Source organism: Erinaceus europaeus, chromosome 8, assembly GCF_950295315.1.
Source record: "Erinaceus europaeus chromosome 8, mEriEur2.1, whole genome shotgun sequence".
NCBI classification, from domain to species: domain Eukaryota; kingdom Metazoa; phylum Chordata; class Mammalia; order Eulipotyphla; family Erinaceidae; genus Erinaceus; species Erinaceus europaeus.
In genome coordinates this window covers 109,648,297-109,670,360 of record NC_080169.1, presented here as the reverse complement: position 1 = coordinate 109,670,360, position 22,064 = coordinate 109,648,297, and the positions used below count along the sequence as shown (strand labels likewise).

Here is a 22,064-nt window from a genome sequence, read left to right as displayed (position 1 = left end):
TTTATTAGTATCTAGGAGACTGCATTAGAGAATACACATTAAAATTTACAATCACCAATAAAGCATATGAGAGAATGCATTTCCTAAATCAGTTGCAATGAAAACAGGATCTTTTATATACCAGTACTAAAATCCTGGGGATTATTTTCAGTATAGCTCAGGTCATGCACAACAGCTGTGAAAAACTAGTATCCTTTGGTAGTGAAATACTTGAAAATAGAAATAATGCCTTCCTAAACATAAATATAAGACACATGGCATGATTCATTGGAGTGGAAAGATCTATATTTTGATTAAATCATTGTTATTAAATTCAAGTGGCAGAAGACTACACCCACTTTCAATTTCTTGCCTGCTTGTGATTCAACCCAAACTGTAATGCACAAGACATCATTGTATTCTTGAGTGTGAGAAGGCAACAATGGAAGGTCAGCTAGAGCCATTAGATGTCTAACAACAGGCTATTTTATCTTGCCACAAGGTGAAGTCATTGTTTCTAAGGTTATTAGTTAATCTCTCACTTGACATAAAATAGATAAACATTATAGGAAAATGTAACAGAAACCCCACAGGCTGTATTATTGGACCTATTTCCATTTATTTTTTCTTCATTACCTTCTTTGTTGTTGTTATGACTGAGGATTCACCACTCCAGATGACTGTTATAAGCTGGAAAGCAAAAGACAGAGATAGAAAGACAGAGAGGGAGAGACACCACTGCAATAACGTCTCCCTCAGTGCTATAGTAGGTAGGCAGACTTGAACCTGGGTTGCATGCATGGCCAAGTAGGTGTCTTCCAAGCTGAGATATCTCAATAGCCTTTCCACTTCTTAAAATAGTTGATATTGTGTGTGTGTGTGTGTGTGTGTGTGTGTGTGTGTGTGTGTGTGTGTGTATGTGTGTATGTGTGTGTGTGAGAGTTAAACAATGTCTGTGCTTTACCTGTTGGATTACTTCTCAGACCCTTATTCTTGTTTTATAATATGTGTGAGGCTTTTATGCAGGAAGGTATCCTGCATTTGAATGTTTTCCTTTGTGTCTGTATGAAGTATGAGAAAAGCTGAAATAGCTATTCTAAAGAGCTTTGAAGTGAAAATGCAACGATGTGCAAGGAAACACTAGAAAACACAGTTCATTGCAAGATGCCCTTTCTTAAATAATCTGATGAGTTTCCAAAATCATTGGTATTTTCCCCAGGAGTATATAGTTGAAAGTTATAAACCCAAGTCTGTACTAATTACAATGACTATAGTTTTATGTTTGGTTAGTTTTTTTTCCCCTGTAATGCACATAATTGCTTTGCATGCTTTCACTGTATTACATCTTATCTTTAAAAAGTTTTAGTGGCATGGGTCAAGTGGTAGTGCACCAGGGTAAGCACATATACTACGAAGTGCAAGGACTGGCACAAGGATCTGGGTTCCAGCCTCGGGCTCCCCACCTGCAGGGGGGTCGCTGATCAAATGCTGAAGCAGGTCTGCAGGTGTCTCACTGTCTCTCTCCTCCTGTGTCTTCCCCTCCTCTCTCAATTTCTCTGTGTTCTGTGAAAAAAAAAATGGCTGTAGGAGTAGAGGATTCATAGTGTAGGCACTAATTCCTGGCAAGAACCCTAGAGGGAAAAAAAAAAGTTTAAGTTGCTTATAACTTTCAATTTTGACCACATACGTTGTAGACAGTTTTGTTAAAATCATCTAGCAACTCATTTCAGTTCCTTTAATTGGGTACCTCCTGTTAGCTGAGTATTTGAGACCATTGTAAATAAATGTCAGTAAGTGTCTAGAATCTGATTCCCATATAATAACGTTGGAAAACACTGTTTATTTAAGACAATTAAGATTTCCTGGGAGCAGTATTTGAGCACCATCATGAAGGCATTAGGAAAGATCAGCTGGGAAAAAGAGAAGTAGTCTAGACTGCCAGCAGAATCATTGTACTTAAATTGAAACTCCTCCTAAAAAAATCTTTAAAATTTCTCTGGGAGTTTGGGACTGTTTTTCTTTGCTCTCCACAGGAGAAGATAATGGGAGAAATTCTATGAAGGGTTTGAGGAGAGGAAATAGCAATTCAGACTTTATGCCTTTGACATTGACAATCTGTAGCTGTGACTAGAGCTCTCCTCTTGACTTCTGTTACCAGGGGAGAATAAAAAAGTGAAATGAAATAGTTTTTGTTTATTACTCAAAGAATACTCCTGAGAAAAATACTAATCACTGAGAGAGGCAGGTATTGAGGCCAAACGGGCTAGGCTGGAGTTCCAGGGTTTCATCCAGTTACTAGTAAAGCAGTTTACTTCTGAAGAACAGAATGGGTAAAAGATTATAAGAAAAACATCACTTATGGAAATAATAAATTTATAATTGATAGTTTTATTATTTTTATAGAGACAGAAAGAAATTGAGAAGACATGGGAAGAAAAAGAGGGAGAGACAGAGAGACACCTGCTGCCCTGCTTCACCACTCATGAAGCTTTCCCCCTGTAGGCAGGGCTTGAACCAGGGTCCTTGAACACTGTAGTGTGAGTGCTTAACCAAATGCATCCCTATATAACCACAAATTGATAGGTTCTTTTTTCTTCTTAGCTGTTCAGCAAATAAGCAGTTTTCAAAATAGTGATAAACATTTCACAATGATATATATTTTTTTTAATCAGAGAACAAGTTAGATAAATTCCATTCACGACTATTGTTGGAATCCTGGTAGAGATTACTACTACTTTGGCTTGAAGACTCATTCGTTTTCTTGTCGGCACTTGTAAATCTTTTCATGTTGATATTATAAGATTAAATGTTCAATAGCAATCCAGAGTTAAGAAAGATGGAAGTCTTTTGTGAGATCAGAGAAGAATCATTTTGGTCAAATATTTTCATAAAAGCATTTTATATCGAAACAAAAGCCAACAATAACAAAAAACTAAACTTTGAGCCCAGGGCTCATAAAGCTATAGTCTGAATAAAATAAATTTGGCATTCAATCAAACAGAGATAGGGAGGAGAGGTGGACTGGGGGGTGGTGCACCTGGTTGAGCATACATGTTACAATGCTTAAGGACTAGGGTTCAAGTCCCTAGTCCCCACCTCACCTGCAGAGGGAAATCTTCACAAGTGGTGAAGCAGTGCTGCAGGTGTCTCTCTCTCTATCTCCCCCCTCCTCTCAATTTCTGGCTGTCTCTATCAAATAAAGATAATAAAAATAAAAAACAGAGATAGGGTAAGGGAAGACCATGTAGTGCTATTATTAAAGAAGTAATCTTTTTTATTATTTGTGTTTTTTTCCCCCAAACCTGTGCATTTTCTGCTTTGTTTGTTGTAGTGTGATGGAACAGACCTCACTCCAAAAATTCAGGAACTGAAATTCCAGTGTATAGTATTTTTAAATATACCCAGGTAAGCTCTGTTCTTATCACTCCCTTGGCTTAGTATGGCCTTTGTTTGACTTGAGATGCTCTATTTCATTATAGAACATGGCCAGATACTAGTGATTTCCAGCTTTAATAACTTTTTCTTACACTGATAATTTTCTTCTTCCATCATGGTGGTGACTGATGGTGGGGTGGTGTGTGCATGTGCATGTGAGTGTGATGGTATACAACTTTTTGTTTGTTTTAGACTAATTCTTTAATTTATTCAATTTTTCTTGATTTGAACAGAAATTAATTTAAAAATCCATTAAAGTAAGATAGAGCTGGGATGATGGGTAAAAGCATTAAGTACAACATTAAGTACATTACAACATTAAGTACAACATGAAATGTTCAGGTCCAACTAAACTTAGATTCTGAATTCTGTACTTTTGAAATTGTGTTTTCTCCTCTATCAATGCACTAGAATTTTGTCAGGTGGGAAAGAAATGTGTTATTATTATTTGTGTGTGTGTGTGTGTGAGAGAGAGAGAGAGAGAGAGCGAGAGAGAGAGAGAGAGCGAGAGAGAGAGAGAGAGAGAGAGAGAGAGAGAGAGACCCTGCATCTGCAAGTAACCTGGAAGAGGGGCCAAACACCAAGAAATCTGCATCTCCCCTTCCTCCTGGCTAAGGCCATAAAATGCAGATGCCTGCAGAGCTGCACACCAGGAGATAGTTATTCTCACAGGCTGCATGCAATATCTTTGTGACATGTGTTTTCTCACTCTCTTGAGGGTCTACATGTGTCTAGGCATCATCTTCTTTTCTATCCCTGCTTTATTTCAACAAATGCTCGATTTCCCTGAGAATTTTGGGATCTCCTGTGAGTTTTCCATGTGACTAGATGGTATGCTGCTTTTATGCTTACCTATCCTTAAGAGACCTTCACATTCCACTTGAATAGAACATGTTAATTTAATTCCCAATTACTGGTCTTCTCTCTCCTCTCCCAAAATGATAGACCTGAATAAATCTCTGTTCTCAGTTTCCTAGAAGCTGCTAGGAAACCATCCAGGCTGGTATGGAATTCGTTCAAAATTGTTACCAGATGATTGCTTTTGGAAAAGAGAGAGAGAGAGAGAGAGAGAGAGAGAATCAATTAAATCATCACTTTTCTAGCCAGTATATCAACTCCTTGGTTCTATTATAACCTCAAGAGAAAGGGATATTTAAGTTTAACTAGTCTCAAAATAAGCACACTATCACAGTGGGAAGAAATTTGAATCTAGGTTTCCAAACCAATATTTTGGAAGGAGTGAATCTATGATCCTTTATCATTTTCAAAACAAAAAAAAATTGTGTAAGTAAGTTTATAAGTTTGTTTGTATTTTATTTAATTGAAATAAGAATTATACATCAGGCTATAACTAGGAAAACATATTCTTTTTAAAAATCCTTCTTTTTTTTTTCTGGTCATCAGTTGGACTTCATTTCTCCTAACCTACATTTTCTAGACAGAGAGAGAGAGAGAGAGAGAGAGAGAGAGAGAGAGAGATTGAGAAGCGAGGGAAGATAGCACTACAAAGAAATTTCATCCGGTATGGTGGGTGCCTGACTTGAACCTGACTTGTGCACATGATAGAGCAGGTAACTGAGAATCCTACCCCAGAAATAGCTACGTCTTGGATGGTTAAATGGGAGGCCTAGTTTCTCAGAAAACATTGTTTATTATTTCTTAGTTTTTCCTATTCTCCTAATTTTTCTCTCATTTCTTCCTCCTGTCTTTTTCTACTTCTGGATTTCTTGTTCCTCTACTGTTCTAATATCTTTGACTTCTTATTCCCCTTTCTTCTCCTTTTTCTTTTCATCTTTCTTCTTCAGTTTCCTATCTTTTCTCCCATAGGTATTTATTATCTTAGTTGTGAGTATAAAACATTGACTTGCTATCCACCTTCTTTTCCACTTCCTTTTCTACTGATCTCCATGCACCCTTTTCCAGGACCAAGTTCCGAAACTGTAGATGACTCATGATCTCTCATTGAAAGTTGATGTGTGAACCATGGAGTGAGAAATGTTGATATCAATTAGGGGAAATGCAGGCATCATGGGATGTGTAAGGTGCAGAAATGTGGCCCATTTTTACAGATTTATATTTTAATTTTTTATTATCTTTATTTATTGGATAGAGACAGCCAGAAATTGAGAGGAGGAAGGGAGATAGATAGATAGATAGATAGATAGATAGATAGATAGATAGATAGAGAAAGAGAGAGAGAGAAAAAAAAAACAGGAGATAGCTCACTTTGTAGAATATGCACCTGGCCATGAGTGAAGCCCTGGGTGCCACACAGGGACCACATTTGAAGTACCACAACATCAGTGGGGGGAAAAGTGTGTAAAAGTTGACCCAAAAGTAGTGTAGCCCCACATCCATGACCCCCCACACACACACTATTTTCTTTTCTATTGCAAGATGCTCACCAAGAACAGAATACTATTTGCATATGAAATAAACATTGGATGAAACTATGATGCAATCCCTAACAGTGTTCAAGAGAGGACAGGATACATTTAAGTTGAATTGTGTTGAATCTTCCATTGCAGATATTGTGCTGGCACAATGCCCTGGGGCAACCCAGGCGATCACCATGATTTTGAACCTCAGCGTCATGATGATGGCTACATTGAAGTCATTGGATTCACCATGGCCTCTTTGGTGAGCAACTCCACCATCTTAACTGAAAGGAAGTGTAATTTGGTCTCAGAGTATGCATTATACAGGTCTTTGGTACAGTTTTCTGTTTTATCAGTTTGCAAACTGAGTGACGGAAATTTGCTTGAAGAAAGTCAGAGCAAAAATTTCCTTATGCTGCTGAGAAAATTGATGCACATTGTTTGAACTTTAAGAATAATGGATATTACTTGCTAATTTTCCTGCTTAATTTTCCACTAGAATAAGATGCAAATTTCTCCAGTTAATTAAAAAGCATCCTGTCGTGAACTTTTTCTAGCACTAAGGCAGAAATTGTGCCACTTGATTCTTTCTTTTCTTTTCTTTTCTTTTCTTTTCTTTTCTTTTCTTTTCTTTTCTTTTCTTTTCTTTTCTTTCTTTCTTTCTTTTCTTTTCTTTTCTTTTCTTTCTTTCTTTTTTTTTTTTTGTTCACTGAAGAGTTGAATGTTTAGAGAAAAGGGGAAGGGGCTGTCTGCATTCTGCATTCTGCATTCATCTTGCTTTTGCCTACCTAAGGGTGGGATGAGTATCTCTATTATTCCTAAGTTGCTAGATAAGAGGCAACGTCATCATTGTTGTGACATTAACAAACATCTAGTTGTCACAGCACTATGATCACACTGTATTTTAATTTTGTTTACTAACACTGAAAGGTAACTTTCTTGTATAAGTGTAATTTCAAGGAAGTTTTAATCCCCTCTCAACATACTTTTGAGATATGAGGAAACCAATTAGCATTTCATCCAGTGGAACTCACTTAACAGTTTCTAAAGCCCATAAAAGAAAACTTAGTTTGTTCTTAAAGTCAGGAAATTTGCGTTTCTTATTCAAAGCAAACCAGTATGGTTTTTTTTTTTTTTTTTTTACTCAACAAGTAAATTCCAAACAGTTTCCTCTGTCACTTTGAATTAGTAAGATTCTATAGAATGCTTCATTGCAATTATAGAGAAACTATCCATCACCAGAAATGATGGTGTTGCTTGTTAAATCTTTGCCAGAATGAAATGGTTGTTATGTATAGTATATTGGGCTGGAATTGGGCTCATTTTCAAGGTTTTAGGCTATGTATTGTTCTTTCTTCAAAGGTCCTTATACTAACTATAGGCAGAGAGTCCAGCAAAAGCAAATAGGATTCTGCTCAAGAAGGTTCTGTTCAAGGCAGAATTCTTGAAGGTAACCAGAAAAGTCCCAACCTGGGAGTCTCTCTCTCTGTCTCTCTCTCTGTCTCTCTCTCTGTCTCTCTCTCTGTCTCTCTCTCTCATGTGTGTGTGTGTGTGTGTGTGTGTGTGTGTGTGTGTGTGTGTGTGTTTTGCTACCAGAATTATTGTCAGGACTCCATGCCAATATGATGAAGGCAGTGCTCCAGGTCATCATATTCTTTGTCCTATTTTTACCTGTTTTTGTTTATAGAGACAGAGAGAAATGGAAAGGGAAAGTAGAGATAGAGAGGGAGAGAAAAACGGAGACATCAGCAGCACTGCTCCACCACTTGTGAAACTTTTAACCTGTAAGTAAGGACCAGAGGCTTGAAGCTGGGGCTGTGAGCATGGTAACATGTAGGCTCTACCAGGTGTGCCACTTACCTAATTACCCTCATGTGTTTTACTCATTCATTTGTTCACATATGTAGTGAATCCTCACTGACTACTTATTAGATCCCTGAACTTTGTCATCTTACATTTGATGGAAGATTGATGGAAACAAATGAGCATCCACATACTATGTCTGGGAGGGCAAGAAAAATTGTAGACACTTCCCCACTGCCTATAAATCTTTTGGTTTTGCTGTGCTTGCTTCCTCATATTTGAACAATAATTTTTGCAGGATTGAGTAATCATAGTTAGCATTTTAAGCATGTTGCTCCACCCTCTTCTGGCCTCAAGTGTTTGTAAGAAGTCTAATGAAAGCATGGTAGCTCTACATTGGCATATCACTTTCTTCCTTTCCTTAACAGTCTCCAATTTTTTTTTTTGTTTGATCTTGAGTTTTGATAGTTTTACAATGGTGTGTCTTGGTATGCACCAGTTTGGGTTAAGAAATGTGGATGTTCTCTCCACTTCCTGGGTGTCTGAGCCATGAACATTTCACAGATGTAGAAATTTTTCTGTTAATGTTTTCTTCAAAGATGGCCTCTGTGCTCTTTTGTGTGTGATGCAGAGCTATACCCTGTAATCTTATAATCTTATAAATTATTATTAAGTCACAAATAAAAGTACATTAAAAATAATAATAGATAGATGGGCTAGTGGCCTAACAAGTAGTGCAGTAGATAAGGCATTCAACTCTGAAGCATGGGTTCCCAAGTTTGCATGTGCCTGAGTGATCTTCTGATTCTCCCTTTCTTCTTCTCCCTCTTCCCACCCTCCCTTCTCTCCCCTGTCTTTCTGATAAATAAATCTTTAAAATAATAAATAAAATAGTATATTGCACTTTCATGTGCAGTCACTCAGTCTCTATATATGTCAGCTTGTGGACTGTCTTTGATCTGTCAGCCTATGACCTGACCTTATGTTCTTTTGTTTGTTTTTTATTAGACAGAGAGGAGAGGCAGGACAGAGATGGAGAGAGACATGTGCAGCACTGCTTCACCAATCATGAAGCTTTCCTCCTGAAGGTCGGGACCAGGGGCTTGAACCTAGGACCTCGCACACAATAATGTGTGCACTAAACCAGGTGTGCCACCACCTGGCATCTGCCCTAGTGTTTTTTTCAAGCAAATCCCAGACATTATATCAGTTAACAATTTTCCCATAGATGTTTCTGAATGCAGGATTATAATACAAAGTTGATTTAGGCAGAACTGGGGCCTGACTCACCTGTCATTTGGCTGCTCTTAGGCTGCTTTTCCACTAAGATAGAATGTGAAGCGGCGGGGCGGGGGAGAAAGGGAGAGAGAGAGAGAACACAGTCAAACCATAACAGCACCAGAACTTTCCAGGGGTTATATATCTTCTCTCATCATATCTAGTAGAGATAGTCTTTTCTTCTTCCGAAGAGGATGGGTAATGCGTGGTTGCCTTTTTATATCTGTACCCAGGATTCATTAGGGATTACAAACTAGTGCTGTTCTCTAATTCTATTCTCCTTTATTTATTAGCTATTTATTTATTTATTTGTTTATTTTAAAAGTTTTTTTTTTCCTTCCAGAGCACTGCTCTTCTCTGGTGTATGAAAGTCTTATGCATGAAAGTCTTTTGCATAACCATTATGTTATCTGTCCAGACCACCCCCCTTTATATCTCATAATCATTATGCTATCATCTTGACCCCCAAGGAGAACAGTTTTATACAGAGAAATTTCCCGTTACCCATTATTTGGTTACTTATGTAGATTATGTAGAAAAAAAATTTGGAACGTGACACTTTCTCTTCTAATTTCAAAAATAATTGGTGAGTTTATTAGCAACCTCTGATGGTATGATTGCAATATTTTAAATTAATTTAATTTGTATTGCAAAAGACACACACACACACACACACAGAATTTCTGTAGTTTTCTGTGGTACTAGAGAATGAACCCAAGACCTCACACATACAAGACATGCTTTTTACCACTGGGGCTTCCTGTCTTTTAAGCATGTCTTATAAGTGGTCAGGAATGGCTGGCCACTTATCCCATTAAGAATTTCTGTCTGTGTACCTCTCCTTGAATCTCTGAGTGGGCTTACAAACACTTGCAGATCTGGTAAATTCTGAGGATAGATCATTAAAAGCCAAGCAGACTAAGGGAAATAGGGGCAGTGACTTGTTCTCTACTTAGCAGTGAATTAAAGGTATAAGTGCTATTTAAAACACCCCTGGCAGGTATGTTGGCTCACCTGGATAGCATAACTGCTTTGATATGTATACAACACATGTGTGAGCCAGCACTCCCACCCCCACACTGGGTGAAGAGATTATTTTAATAATTTTTCTTTTTTTTTAATTTAGTGAGAATAATCTAATACATGGAAATCAATTAATATCAAATGTATAGTTAGTTCTCAGATTTGGGCAATTTAAGTTTTTTCCAAGGTTAAAAGAGGAAAAAAAAAAGACACCTCTATCTCAAAAAGCTTAGTTAACTGCAGTTTATCCTTGCATTGTTTGAAACATACAAAACACTCTAGATTATATTGGCATATATTCCACTGTTTTCTATTTTTTAATTTTTTTAATATTTGTTTTCCCTTTTTGTTGCCCTTGTTGTTTTATTGTTGTAGTTATTGATGCTGTTCTTGTTAGATAGGACAGAGAGAAATAGAGAGAGGAGGGGAAGACAGAGTGGGGGAGAGAAAGATAGACACCTGCAGACCTGCTTCACCGGCTGTGAAATGACTTCCCTACAGGTGGGGAGCTGGGGGCTCAAACCGGGATCTTTACGGCTGGTCCTTGTGCTTCGTGCCACATGTGCTTAACCTGCTGGGCTGCTGCCTGACTCCCATTCCTCTGTTTTCATGCACATCTTACCTTGGTACTTATACAGAGATATAGTGTGACAAATCATTTTGTTCAAGGTGGAAGAATTTTATTTTCTGTTCTTTAGTTTTACATATATGAAACTGTTATATGGACTATATTGCGAAGAAGGTAAATTATTGGAAAATACCTACATCATCATAAAATAGTGATGCAAACAAAAATTTAACTATCCAGATGTGTATATGTCTTTGTGTGTTTAAAACAGAGTAGTTCTTTACAAGGCATTTAAAATAACATTATTGGAGTAGGGAAAGCTTTTGTTGTGGGTGTGTGTGTTCTTTTTCTTGAAGTTGCAAATTTTCAAAATTTAAGTCTTCAATTCATTTTACTAGTTGAAATACATTCCTACTAATTAAGATGATTCCTCTGTGGGTGATTAGTAACCTGACTGCCTTTTTGGATTTTACACAGACCATAATCAGACCTTGTAATTTGTATTTATTTCTGCCACAATTGGCTGCTATTATAGTTGTGAAGGTCCTTTCATGTTGAGTCTGTTTCTGAGGGATTTAAAACTTTTCAAGACTGTTCAAAGCTTTACTCAGACTGAGGAACTGGGAACCTAATTTATCATGCAGTATGAAATCCAAGGATCTCAACCTTCAGTACTTTAAAGGAAGACTACTCTACTTTCCTTTGTTAATTGAAATTAAAATATGTGGTTTCTTTTATACTTAGGAATCAGTAAACTAAAAAGTTATTCACTAAGAAAAAATAGATAAGGAAATTCCCAGGGTAAAGATTTACATATTACCAGTTAATGTTTTTTTTCTAGAAGAAGGTAACATTAAATATCTGCTTATTTTGATATTATATATAAGCATAAGACTAAAAATAAACATGTCAGTCATAATTACATGACTCAAGTATTTATATTTTGAATCTATTGCTGTTGAATTATGTTTCCTTCAAATATTTCTTTTTTTTAAAATTTTTTATTTATAAAAAAGAAACATTGACTAAACCATATGATAAGAGGAGTACAACTTCACACAATCCCCACCACCAGAACTCTGTATCCCATCCCTTCCCCTGCTAGCTTTCCTATTCTTTAACCTTCTGGAAGTATGGACCCAAGGTCATTGTGGGATGCAGAAGGTGGAAGGAAAGTCTGTAAAGCATGGGCGTTGACAGGTCGATCCATACTCCCAGCCTGTCTCTCTCTTTCCCTAGTGGGGAAGGGCTCTGGGGAAGCAGAGCTCCAGGACACATTGGTGGGGTTGTCTGTCCAGGGAAGTCTGGTCGGTATCCTGCTAGCATCTGGAACCTGGTGGCTGAAAAGAGAGTTAACATACAAAGCCAAACAGATTGTTGAACAATCCTGTACCTATAGGCTGGAATAGTGCAGATGAGTTGGGGGGTCCTACATTTTGTAGATAACTGGTAAGCAAGTATATTTTAGTTATATTCCAAAGGACCTGTGGCTATACTAGTTTTTTTTTTTTTCTTTTTTCCCCTGAGCCTGACATCTGATATGCAGGTGGATACAAGTTATCGTCTGGGGAGATGATGTCATGGCTGGAAAAAGGACCAGAAATCTGGATCAGGGAAGACAGTAGCTCCCTAATATGGGAAAGGTGTATAAATATTGTTGGCTGTAAACCCCATCAATTATTTCTTTTACTTTATAAGATTACTTTTTAAGATTTTAATTTAATGAGAGAGAAATATACAGAAAGAATGAGAGTCTAAAGTACTCCTCAGCTCTGGCTTGTGGTGGTGCTGGGGATTGAACCTGGGACTCCAAAGTCTCAGGCATGAAAATTTTTTGCACTGCCATTATGCTATCTTCCTTGACCTGTAAGTATATATTTAAATATATATGTATGCACTTTCTGCCACCAGTGTTATTGCTGGGGCTATATGCCTACACTACAAATTCATTACTTGTGGCAGCCATTTTTCTCCTATTATATTTTATAGGACAAAGATAAATTAAGGGACAGATAAGGAGAGAGACAGAGAGACACCCACAATATTTGCTTCACTGCTTATGAAGCATCCCTCCTGCAGGTGGGTATAGAGGGCTCAAATCTAAGTCCTTGCACATAATAACATGTGTTCTACCAAGTGCACCACCTCCCAGCCCCCAACTATATTTTACTTTTTTTAATTTTATTATTATTATTTTTTAACCAGAGCACTGTTCAGCTCTGACTTATGGTGGTATGGGGGTCTGTTTGCATAACCATTATGCTACCTACCCTCCACCCCCCACAACTATATTTTCAACCTACATGAAATCATGTGAGCAAACTTCATGCAAAATAATGATGATCTAGTTGTACTGTATATATGTCCCAAATTATATATTATTCTTGTGTGAAATTTTCTTTTATGAAATTTTACATTTCTGTATATTAGGATTTATAACTATTTATAATTTTCACATAGCCATCTATCAATCTCTGTTCACACTTCAAATTATCTGACTATATGAATCCCAGGGAAGAAATCACTAACTCAATGACATGAGTATTTTAAATAATCTCAATAAAAACGATAAAACTGGCTTATTTATTTTAGAAAATGTGTGCTGGTTTTCTCAACAATAATGTATGAACATATCTCATCAGATTACCCCACATGTTACATACAGGTTAGTGGACAGAGAAAAGCACCTATGTAATATTGCACAAGATTCTATCCCTTGAACATTTATGTATGCATGTTTTTCTTATTTATTTATTTATTTATTTATTTATTTATTTATTTATTGTTTATTTCCAGGGTTATCACTGGGGCTCAGTGCCTGCATTATGAATCCACTGCTCCTGGAGGCCATTTTTTTCCCATTCTGTTGCCTTCTTGTTTACCATTGTTGTTATCGGTATTGTTGTTGTTGGATAGGACACAGAGAAATCGAGAGAGATGGGAAAGACAGAGAGGAGGAGAAAAAGATAGACACCTGAAGACCTGCTTCACTGCTTGTGAGGCAGGGAGCCAGGGTCTTGAACTGATTTACTTAGGCTGGTCCTTGCACTTAACGCCATGTGTGCTTAACCTGCTGCACTACCACACACCCCCTTTTCTTTATCTTTTTGAAGTGCATAACTCTCTACAGCATGCCGCAGTTGAATGTTGTTGTTTTCCCATTAGGATTACATTTGGCATGTAGTGCCTGCATGATGAATCTGCCTGTCGTCCCCCCCCCCCCCCCGCAGCCACTTTGTGTCACTTCTCTCTATATCCCACGCATAAGTGAGATCATTCTGTACTTGCTTTTCACTTCCTTATTTACTTTGCTAAACATAGTCACTTATTTTGCTAAATATAAACATAAATCATAGTCCTATCTGTTTAATCCCAAAGGACACATGATATTCTTTTTTTTTTTTTTTGAAATTTACATTTTATTTTATTCTTATCCTTGGAAAGCACTATACTATATTATATATATATATATATTAATATCTTTATTGGAGGATTAATGGTTCACAGTCGACAAAAATACAGTGGCTTTATAAGCATAACATTTCCCAGTTTTCCACATAACAATACAACCCCCACTAGGTCCTCCTCCTCTGCCATCATGTTCCAGGACCTGAGCCCTCCCCTCAACCACAGAGTCTTTTATTTTGGTGCAATACACCAGCTTCAGTCCAAGTTCTGCTTAGTGTTTTCCCTTCTGATCTTGTTTTCCAACTTCTGTCTATGAGTGAGATCATTCCAGATTCATCCTTTTGTTTCTGTCTTATCTCACTTAACATGATATCTGGGCGCTCCATCCAAGATCAGGTAAAGAAGGTGAATTCACCATTTTTAATAGCTGAGTAGTATTCCATTGTGTATATAGATCACAACTTTCTCAGGCACTGATCTGTTGTTGGACACCTGGGTTGTTTCCAGGTTTTGACTATTACAAATTGTTCTGCTATGAACATGGGTATACACAAATCTTTTTGGATGGTTGTGTTTGGTTCTTTGAAATATATCCCCACGAGAGGAATTGCAGGGTCATAGGGTAGGCCCACTTCTAACTTTCTGAGAGTTTTTCAGACTGCTTTTATTATATTCTTTTTTAACTGCTGAGTAGTACTCCATTGAGTATATGCCCCATGACTTCCATATATAACACTCAAGTAAGTGATTTTTAGCCCATTGATAAAGGCATTATCCCCCTCCAACTCTAAGTATTTCTCATAGGGTTTCCCCTCCCCAATATTCTAAATTTTTGATCAAGATAATTAAAAAGCACACATCAGAAGATCATGTGGGACATTTAGACAAATATGGTTGACCCTGACCCTATCTGGATGTTGATTCCCCTTTTCATTCACTTCTAAGGCTCCATCTTCACTTCCTTTCTAAGCCACTCCTATACCGATTATAACTTCCAGGTGTGCTTCCTTTTTCCTCTTCCGTCTCAGATACAGGAAACAATGCCTGAATTCTTCAGATGTTCTCCAGATTCTCTTCCCTCTCAGTGATGAAGCAAAACAAAAGATCCTTGGTCCCAAAATTTCCAGGTCCCAGTGGAACTGTGACCCAGAGCCCTCTGGTTTGCTTAGTGTGTGTGTGTGTGTGTGTGTGTGTGTGTGTGTGTGTGTGTGTGTGTGTGTGTGTGTGTGTGTATTTTATCAGAGGATGGCTCAGTTCTGCCATATGGCAGACTGCTGAACCTGGCATCTTGGAACATTTGCCATGAGAGCATTACCATTATGTTGTCTCCTCAACCCTGTAGTCTCTATCACCTCCAGGACAGCAGAAACAATGCCTAAAGTTAGGGTCTGGCAGTAATGTTGAGAAAGTAAGAAGAGGGTTTGCCCTGGATTTCACAGTGGGTGAAGCAGGTCTGCAGGTGTCTATCTTTCTCTCCCCCTCTCTGTCTTCCCCTCCTCTCTCCATTTCTCTCTGTCCTATCCAGCAATAACAACAGCTATACCAACAATAACAACCACAAGGACAACAAAATGGGGAAATAGCCCCCAGGAGCAATGGATTCGTAGTACTGGCTTGGAAGCAAATTAATTAATTAATCAATTAAAAATTTAAAAAGATTATTCATCTTTTCCACTGGACCACAGATGCCATAAAAAACACCTATGATGAGGGCCAGGCAGTAGTGCAGCAGCTTAAGCACACACATGGCACTAAGCACAAGACCACCATAAGGATCCTGGTTTGAGCCCCTGGCTCCCCACCTGCAGGGGTGTCGCTTCATGGAGCAGGTCTACAGGTGTCTATCTTTCTCTCCCTCTCTCTGTATTCCCCTCCTCTTTCGATTTCTTTCTGTCCTATCCAACAACAACAGAAATGGCAACAGTTACAATAATAACAACAAGGGCAAAAAAAAAAAAATAGGGAAAATGGCTTCCAGGAGCAGTGGATTCATAGTGCAGGCACTGAGCCCCAGCAATAACCCTGGAGGTATAAAACAAACAACAAAATAAAAACACCTATAATAATAAGAAAGAGACTTGAAGGGAGATGGAGAAAAGTAGAAGAAGGGAAGATTATCATATGCAAAGACAGAAAATGTCGTTATACCTACCTGCATGGAGAAGATGGTTGTTCTGGTCTTAATATAATAATGACCATGGCTGAGAGCTTGGCAGGGGCATACCTGATAAGCACAAGCTATATTATTTAGAAGTATCTGGGTCCAAGCCCTTGTTCCCTATCTGTGCAGGGGGAGGCTTCATGATCAGTGAAGCAGGTTTTCAAATGTCTCAATTTCTCTCTGTCCTAGCACATAAAGTAGAAAAATAAAAGGGAAAAAAATGGCCACCAGAAGTGGTAAATTTGTAATGCTGGCACCAATTCCCAGCAATAATGCTAGTGACAATTTTAAAAACAAAGGCACTGGTTGCACTTACTTTTCAGGAATTACTGCCGCCCCCCACACCATCCTCCAGTCCTCTACTACCAGAAAGGATGTATTTGGAGTTTTCACAAGAGCAGTACATGCTAGCTTAAATAGATAATTGATAAACATTAATAAACCCATGCATTTTTAATAGTAAATGTTTCATTCTGTCAAATCATGGGGGTGTTTGTAACTATTCATGCTTGTACTTTCTAAGATGCTCAACCTCGACCAGTATAATAGAGGGATGAAAAATAACTTTTCCTAATAATTATTTTTAAAATAGGTCTGCTCGAATTTTTTCTAAAAATAATTTAATGTGCCTGCACTGACAATAACAGAAATGCCTTTATCCTGAAAAGCTAATTAGTCCCTCTTGTTCCTATGCAATCATCCTGAATGCACTAAAATGCCAATCGACTTGTCATTGACAGTTTTCTACCTCTAAATGTTTGTGGTATTTCTGTTGTTCTATTCTTGAGGCAGGGACAATGTCTTAAAAGTACTCTACAGTACTGTGCAGACCTTTCTATGCCTCAGGGTTAGAAAGTATCGAGAGGCGTCTTCTGTCCTGTAAAACTCAGAGAAATAAGTTCTTGCCTGTCAGTCTCTGCATTTATTTTTTGTTTGTCACTAATCTTAGTCACATCTGGGGCTGGGAGGGGGGAATAAAATGGCGTTTCCTCTAGTGGATGAAGAGATGCAGTTTTGTCAGATAAATATTGGGCTGGGAAGTACTGAAAGCCTGGGCCTGGGCAGTGGCGTACCCAGTTAAGCACACATAGTACTATGTGCAAGAACCCAGGATCAAGCCCGATCCCCACCTCTAGCAGGGATGCTGCACAAGTGGTAAAGCTGGTCTGCAGGTGTCTGCCTTTCTGCCTTTCTCTTTCCCTTTCTATCCCCCCTCTTAATTTCTATCTGTTTTATTGAATAAAATAGGCAAAAAAAAAAAAAAGTCACTGTGAGCAGTGAATTCTTAGTGTTGGTACCAATCCCTGGATGTAAAAAAAAAAAAAAAAAAGTACTTGAAGGCAAAAGAAAATATTGAGAAATTTTTGGAAATAGAATAGTGATTCAAATACAGGAAATAACTTAAATGGACCATTAAAGTCCAGCTAGAAACTCTTTTAGCAAAATAATAGTGATTATAACAGAACAAAAACAATTTTTAGCAAATTTTTCACTGCGTTCTCCTCTACTTTCTTGTTTTCCACTCATTAAATGCCGTCACCTGTGACGTACACAGTAGGCTGCATTTCTTAATATGCTTTTCTTCTTTTTTCTTTTGCTTTCAGTTTTTATTTTATTCCATTTTAGTTCTGTTTCTTTTAGTACCTTTGTGTTCCTTTTATCTTTGAAGTTGCAAATAATCAGAGTTGTGTTGTTCTAACGAGTTTAAGTGCAAAAATAATTCAGACCGTCAGATGAACATAAATAAGTGGCAACCAAATTTCACTTAACAGACCCCATTGATAGAGATGAACCTGATGGAAAGAAGCTGATAGTGCTTGTATCTTTCTTTTCTGAATTCTTTTTTCAACTTTGAACTAGAGTTACCATTTGACTCCTTTAAAAAGTTTATTTTTTTATAAAGTTATGCCCTCAAACTTTTTATTCTGACTTGTCTTTAAAAAAAGGGGGGAGGGGGGTCGGGCGGTGGCGCAGTGGGTTAAGCGCATGTGGCGCAGGAACCGGCGTAAGGATCCCGGTTCGAGCCCCCGGCTCCCCACCTGCAGGGGAGTCGCTTCACAGGCGGTGAAGCAGGTCTGCAGGTGTCTTTCTCTCCCCTTCTCTGTCTTCCCTTCCTCTTTCCATTTCTCTCTGTCCTATCTAACAATGATGACATCAATAACAACAATAATAACTACAATAACAATAAAAAACAAGGGCAACAAAAGGGAAAATAAATATAAAAAATTTAAAAAATATTCATCAAACTGTATAATGTAAAATGCATATATGTAACATATAATAGATACCTATGTGTAATGTATGTATTCCATAATTTTGGTGAGTGTCTGGAAAAATAGATGACACCGCAGGAAAATTTTTTAATTTATTATTTTATCTAATAGTAGTTTAAAGGCTAAAAGATAATAGGGGTATAGTTCCTTACTATACCACCAAGTTCTGTGACAAACCCCCGCCCCCCCACACACACACACAAACCACCACCACCACCAGGATAACCATCACAGTTCTCTCAAGGTCTTAGAGATGTTGGTTACCCTTTTTATTTCAAGTTCAACTACAAGCAAACATTTCAACTTATGGTAGTTAGGCTCACCTGTTTCTCTTATATATACATTATTGCATTGATGTTCTGTTCTGTGGTGGCCATGGTAATGGAGCTATATTGCCAGTTTGCCTATTAAACCAGAATAGTTGAATCAAGACTAAAAGTTCATAAAGGCAAAATATCCCTGAGAAGCTGTTGCCAAGAAGCAACCATTTTGCCCTGGAGGACTGGTGAGTGAATTAGCTTATCTGCAAGTGTGGTGCTTTGCCACCTCCATGATCCAGGTTCCAGCCCAGCTGGTGACGTATTGAAGGAAACTTGTACTGTGGTCTCCTTCACTCTCTCTCTCTGCCCCTACCTAAAACTAACCAGTGAGTTAAGATAATAATTTTGCCCTTTTTGTGTATTTATACTAACGTTAGAATCCAGATTCCCTGTTTTACTACTGGTCAACACTGTTAATTAGTTGACCAAAGGCCTTATCAACCTGCTTTCTTTGGCCTCATTTTCACAGGCCGCCTTGCAAGTCGGGGGCCATGGAGAACGGTTGCACCAATGCCGGGAAGTTATGCTGCTCACCTACAAGTCCATCCCCATGCAAGTGGACGGTGAGCCCTGTCGGCTGGCACCAGCGATGATCCGCATCTCCCTGAGGAATCAGGCCAACATGGTTCAGAAGAGCAAGCGGCGGACGTCCATGCCTCTGCTCAATGAGTGAGTCTGCCCCTGTCTATCTCTGCCTACTTTGGAGAGCAGAGCCAGTGCGTGTGCCTGGCCTGGGCGCCTCGCCGAATGGAGGGACCCTTGAAAACATTCAGCTGTCTACTGCGAGGTGAACACACCCTCCCCTTGCCACACTCTATGCTAGAGGGTGGAGTCTTCATTGCATACTTGATTATTTGTGTACTCACACCAAAAATGCAACTAGGGTCACGAAATGCTTTTGAGATGATACGTTTTCTGAATTGTTATTATATTATTTTTTTCATCAGTGATAGCTGAGGCTTGGTGCCTTTAAAATGAATCCACCATATTCCTCCTTCCTCCTTCATTCCTTCCTTCCTTCTTCCTTTCCTTCTTTTGATATATAGAAAAAATGAGAAGGAAGGAGGCGATAAAGGAGAGAGAAAGAGAGAGATTCTTGCAGTACTCTACCTTACTCATAAAGCTTCACCCCCTTTTCAGGGTGGCCTTCAGCCCAGGTCCTTGCACATGGTAACCTGTGTGCGCTAACAGGTATGAGACTTGGCATCTCTGTTCTTTGTGATTTTAAGAGGGTTAGTCTTCTCTTTATTCAGGCGCTTAAGAGTATGTTGGCTTCGCCAATATTAGGTTGGAAGAGTTGGATTTTGGCTGTGTGTTACATTTGCCTATTGTGGATTTTTAAAGAAAATGTGTATTTATCAGTGACAGAGAGAAGGAGAGAAGGGAGAAAACCAGAGCATTTCTCTGGCACATGGGATGCCAGGGATTGAACTCAGGGCCTCCCTTCTTATAAGTGTAGCACTTTGGCCACAGTGCCATCTCCCAGATCACTGGATTTGTCTCTACCCACGTTATATCCCCTTCTATCTCTATCAATGAATGAGTGCCTTGCCTGACCAACCATGTCTGACCCAGTATACTCTGGGACTTCACTAAATCTGTGTGTATCTAGATGTACTCTGATCCACAATTCCACATCTAAACACTGTTTCCCTCCTGGAACCTTCCCATTTATAGTTCATGGACAACATGATTAAAGGTAAAATGACAAGCTCTAGAGATTAATATATATATACATATTTATTATCCCTTACATTAAATAGTCATTTGCATGTTTCTCTTGGAGCTGGAGAAAGGAGTGGAAACATATTATGGAGCTTGGGGACATCGTTCTAAGTATCTTCTGTGTAGAATACTCGTGTCTAATTTGATTCAAAGTAAGGAAGTAAGGACGTTCCAAGTTCATTCTTCTGTCAAGGTACTGTCCAGAGCTATCATAGAGGGTGTGAACTGAAGTGCATGGCTTCTCATCTATACCCAATGTCTGACTTCCTGCATTGCCTGGGAAGCAAAGGCACACTCCGCCATGTTTTTACTGAGTCAGTATAAGAATCGACAGCAATACCCAGAATAAACCAGTGATGCAGATGTCATACTGTCTAAACAATGTCACCCCTCTCTCTAAGGTGGCATATGTATATTACTAGCACTAAACAGTGTTCTCTAAGTGCTATATTTGTGTATCTGCTCTTAATGCTACAGTAGACAGGCTGGACTGCCCAACATACTTGGGACAAATCTCGAGACCAAGAGACCCTTGGGAGCATAAGGAGTGCATTCATTTATACTAGAGGGTCCATGTTGGGATAGCTCCCAGAAAACCTGAACCCTAGATGAGGCTAGAAGCAGCCTTTTACCTTTGGTGAGCAGAGAGCAGGGCTGGCTGCTTGTGGGGCAGGTCTGGCAGGGAGGAGCTGCTAGGAGGTAGCTGCAGGTCTTGTCACAGAAGCAGAACTTATCTGTTAAGATGGAAGCTTTCAAATTTTGCAGGTCAATTTTGTGTTATCCTCCCCACCCCCACCCCATCCATTTTACCTGGGCTGCAGAAGCTTGGCTCTGGCTTCTCTGTGAGTGCGACCTCACTAACTCTAAAGCTGGAGTGAGTGGTCCTCTCTTCTGTCTTTCTCTTTCCTTGTACTTCCTCTGTGGCTTTTACTCAGATCATTGCCTGAAGGACTTGTTTAGTTGTAACCGTTGTTTTTACACTTTGGGAGTTACTGAAATTTCCAGCATTTCCTGGTGCTTTTCTTTTCTCGTCTGCTTTTCCTTCTCTTCATCCTCTCTCTTTTTTAAAATTTTGTATTATCTTTATTTATTTATTTATTGAATAGAGACAGCTAGAAATCAAGAAGAAGGGGGGAATAGAGGGAAAGACAGACACCTGCATCCCTACTTCATGATTCAAAAAGCTTTCCTCCTTTAGGTAAAGACTGGGGGCTTGAACCCAGGTCATTGTGCATTGCAACATGCATTATGAACCAGGTGTGCCACCAGCCAGCCCCAGCCATTCTCCACCTTTTCCCATCCTCCTCTTTCTCTTTCTTCCTTCTCCTTTTAAAAGCTGAATATGTAATTGCTGAGTTTTCATGATAAAAATGTAGGATATCAACAATTGCATCCAGTTGGCCATGGTCTCATCTCTCTAAAAACATGAGAAGCATGTCATAGTTCCCTGCTTTGGGAGGCATTTCTGAACTAGAAAGTGAAGCGCCATCTCAAGGAGATCAGTGTTTTCCAGATGTTTGGGGCAAGGTTGTAAATAGTTTTTAAAGATACCTTAGTAGAGCCAAGAGTTGTTTGTAACTAAATATATCATCTAGTAAGTCCCTGCCATCTAGCTTAGTAGTTATCTACCATGCCTGCTGATTCTATATTCCACAACTTTATTAACATGAAATTATCATCAGGAGATTTGTTTTAAACAGCTTTTGCCCTCAA

General features: G+C 38.7%; 1 protein-coding gene across 2 annotated transcripts in view; it reads left to right on the top strand.

The window, feature by feature from the left end:
- Positions 1 to 22,064, top strand: part of DGKI (diacylglycerol kinase iota) — a 593,672-nt gene that overhangs the window by 402,584 nt on the left and 169,024 nt on the right. For both annotated transcript variants that reach the window (XM_060196647.1, XM_060196646.1), the window contains exons 18-20: positions 3,311 to 3,384; positions 5,943 to 6,054; positions 19,096 to 19,295. In XM_060196647.1, the coding sequence (XP_060052630.1) occupies positions 3,311 to 3,384; positions 5,943 to 6,054; positions 19,096 to 19,295 (386 nt within the window). The remainder of the gene's footprint in view (positions 1 to 3,310; positions 3,385 to 5,942; positions 6,055 to 19,095; positions 19,296 to 22,064) is intronic.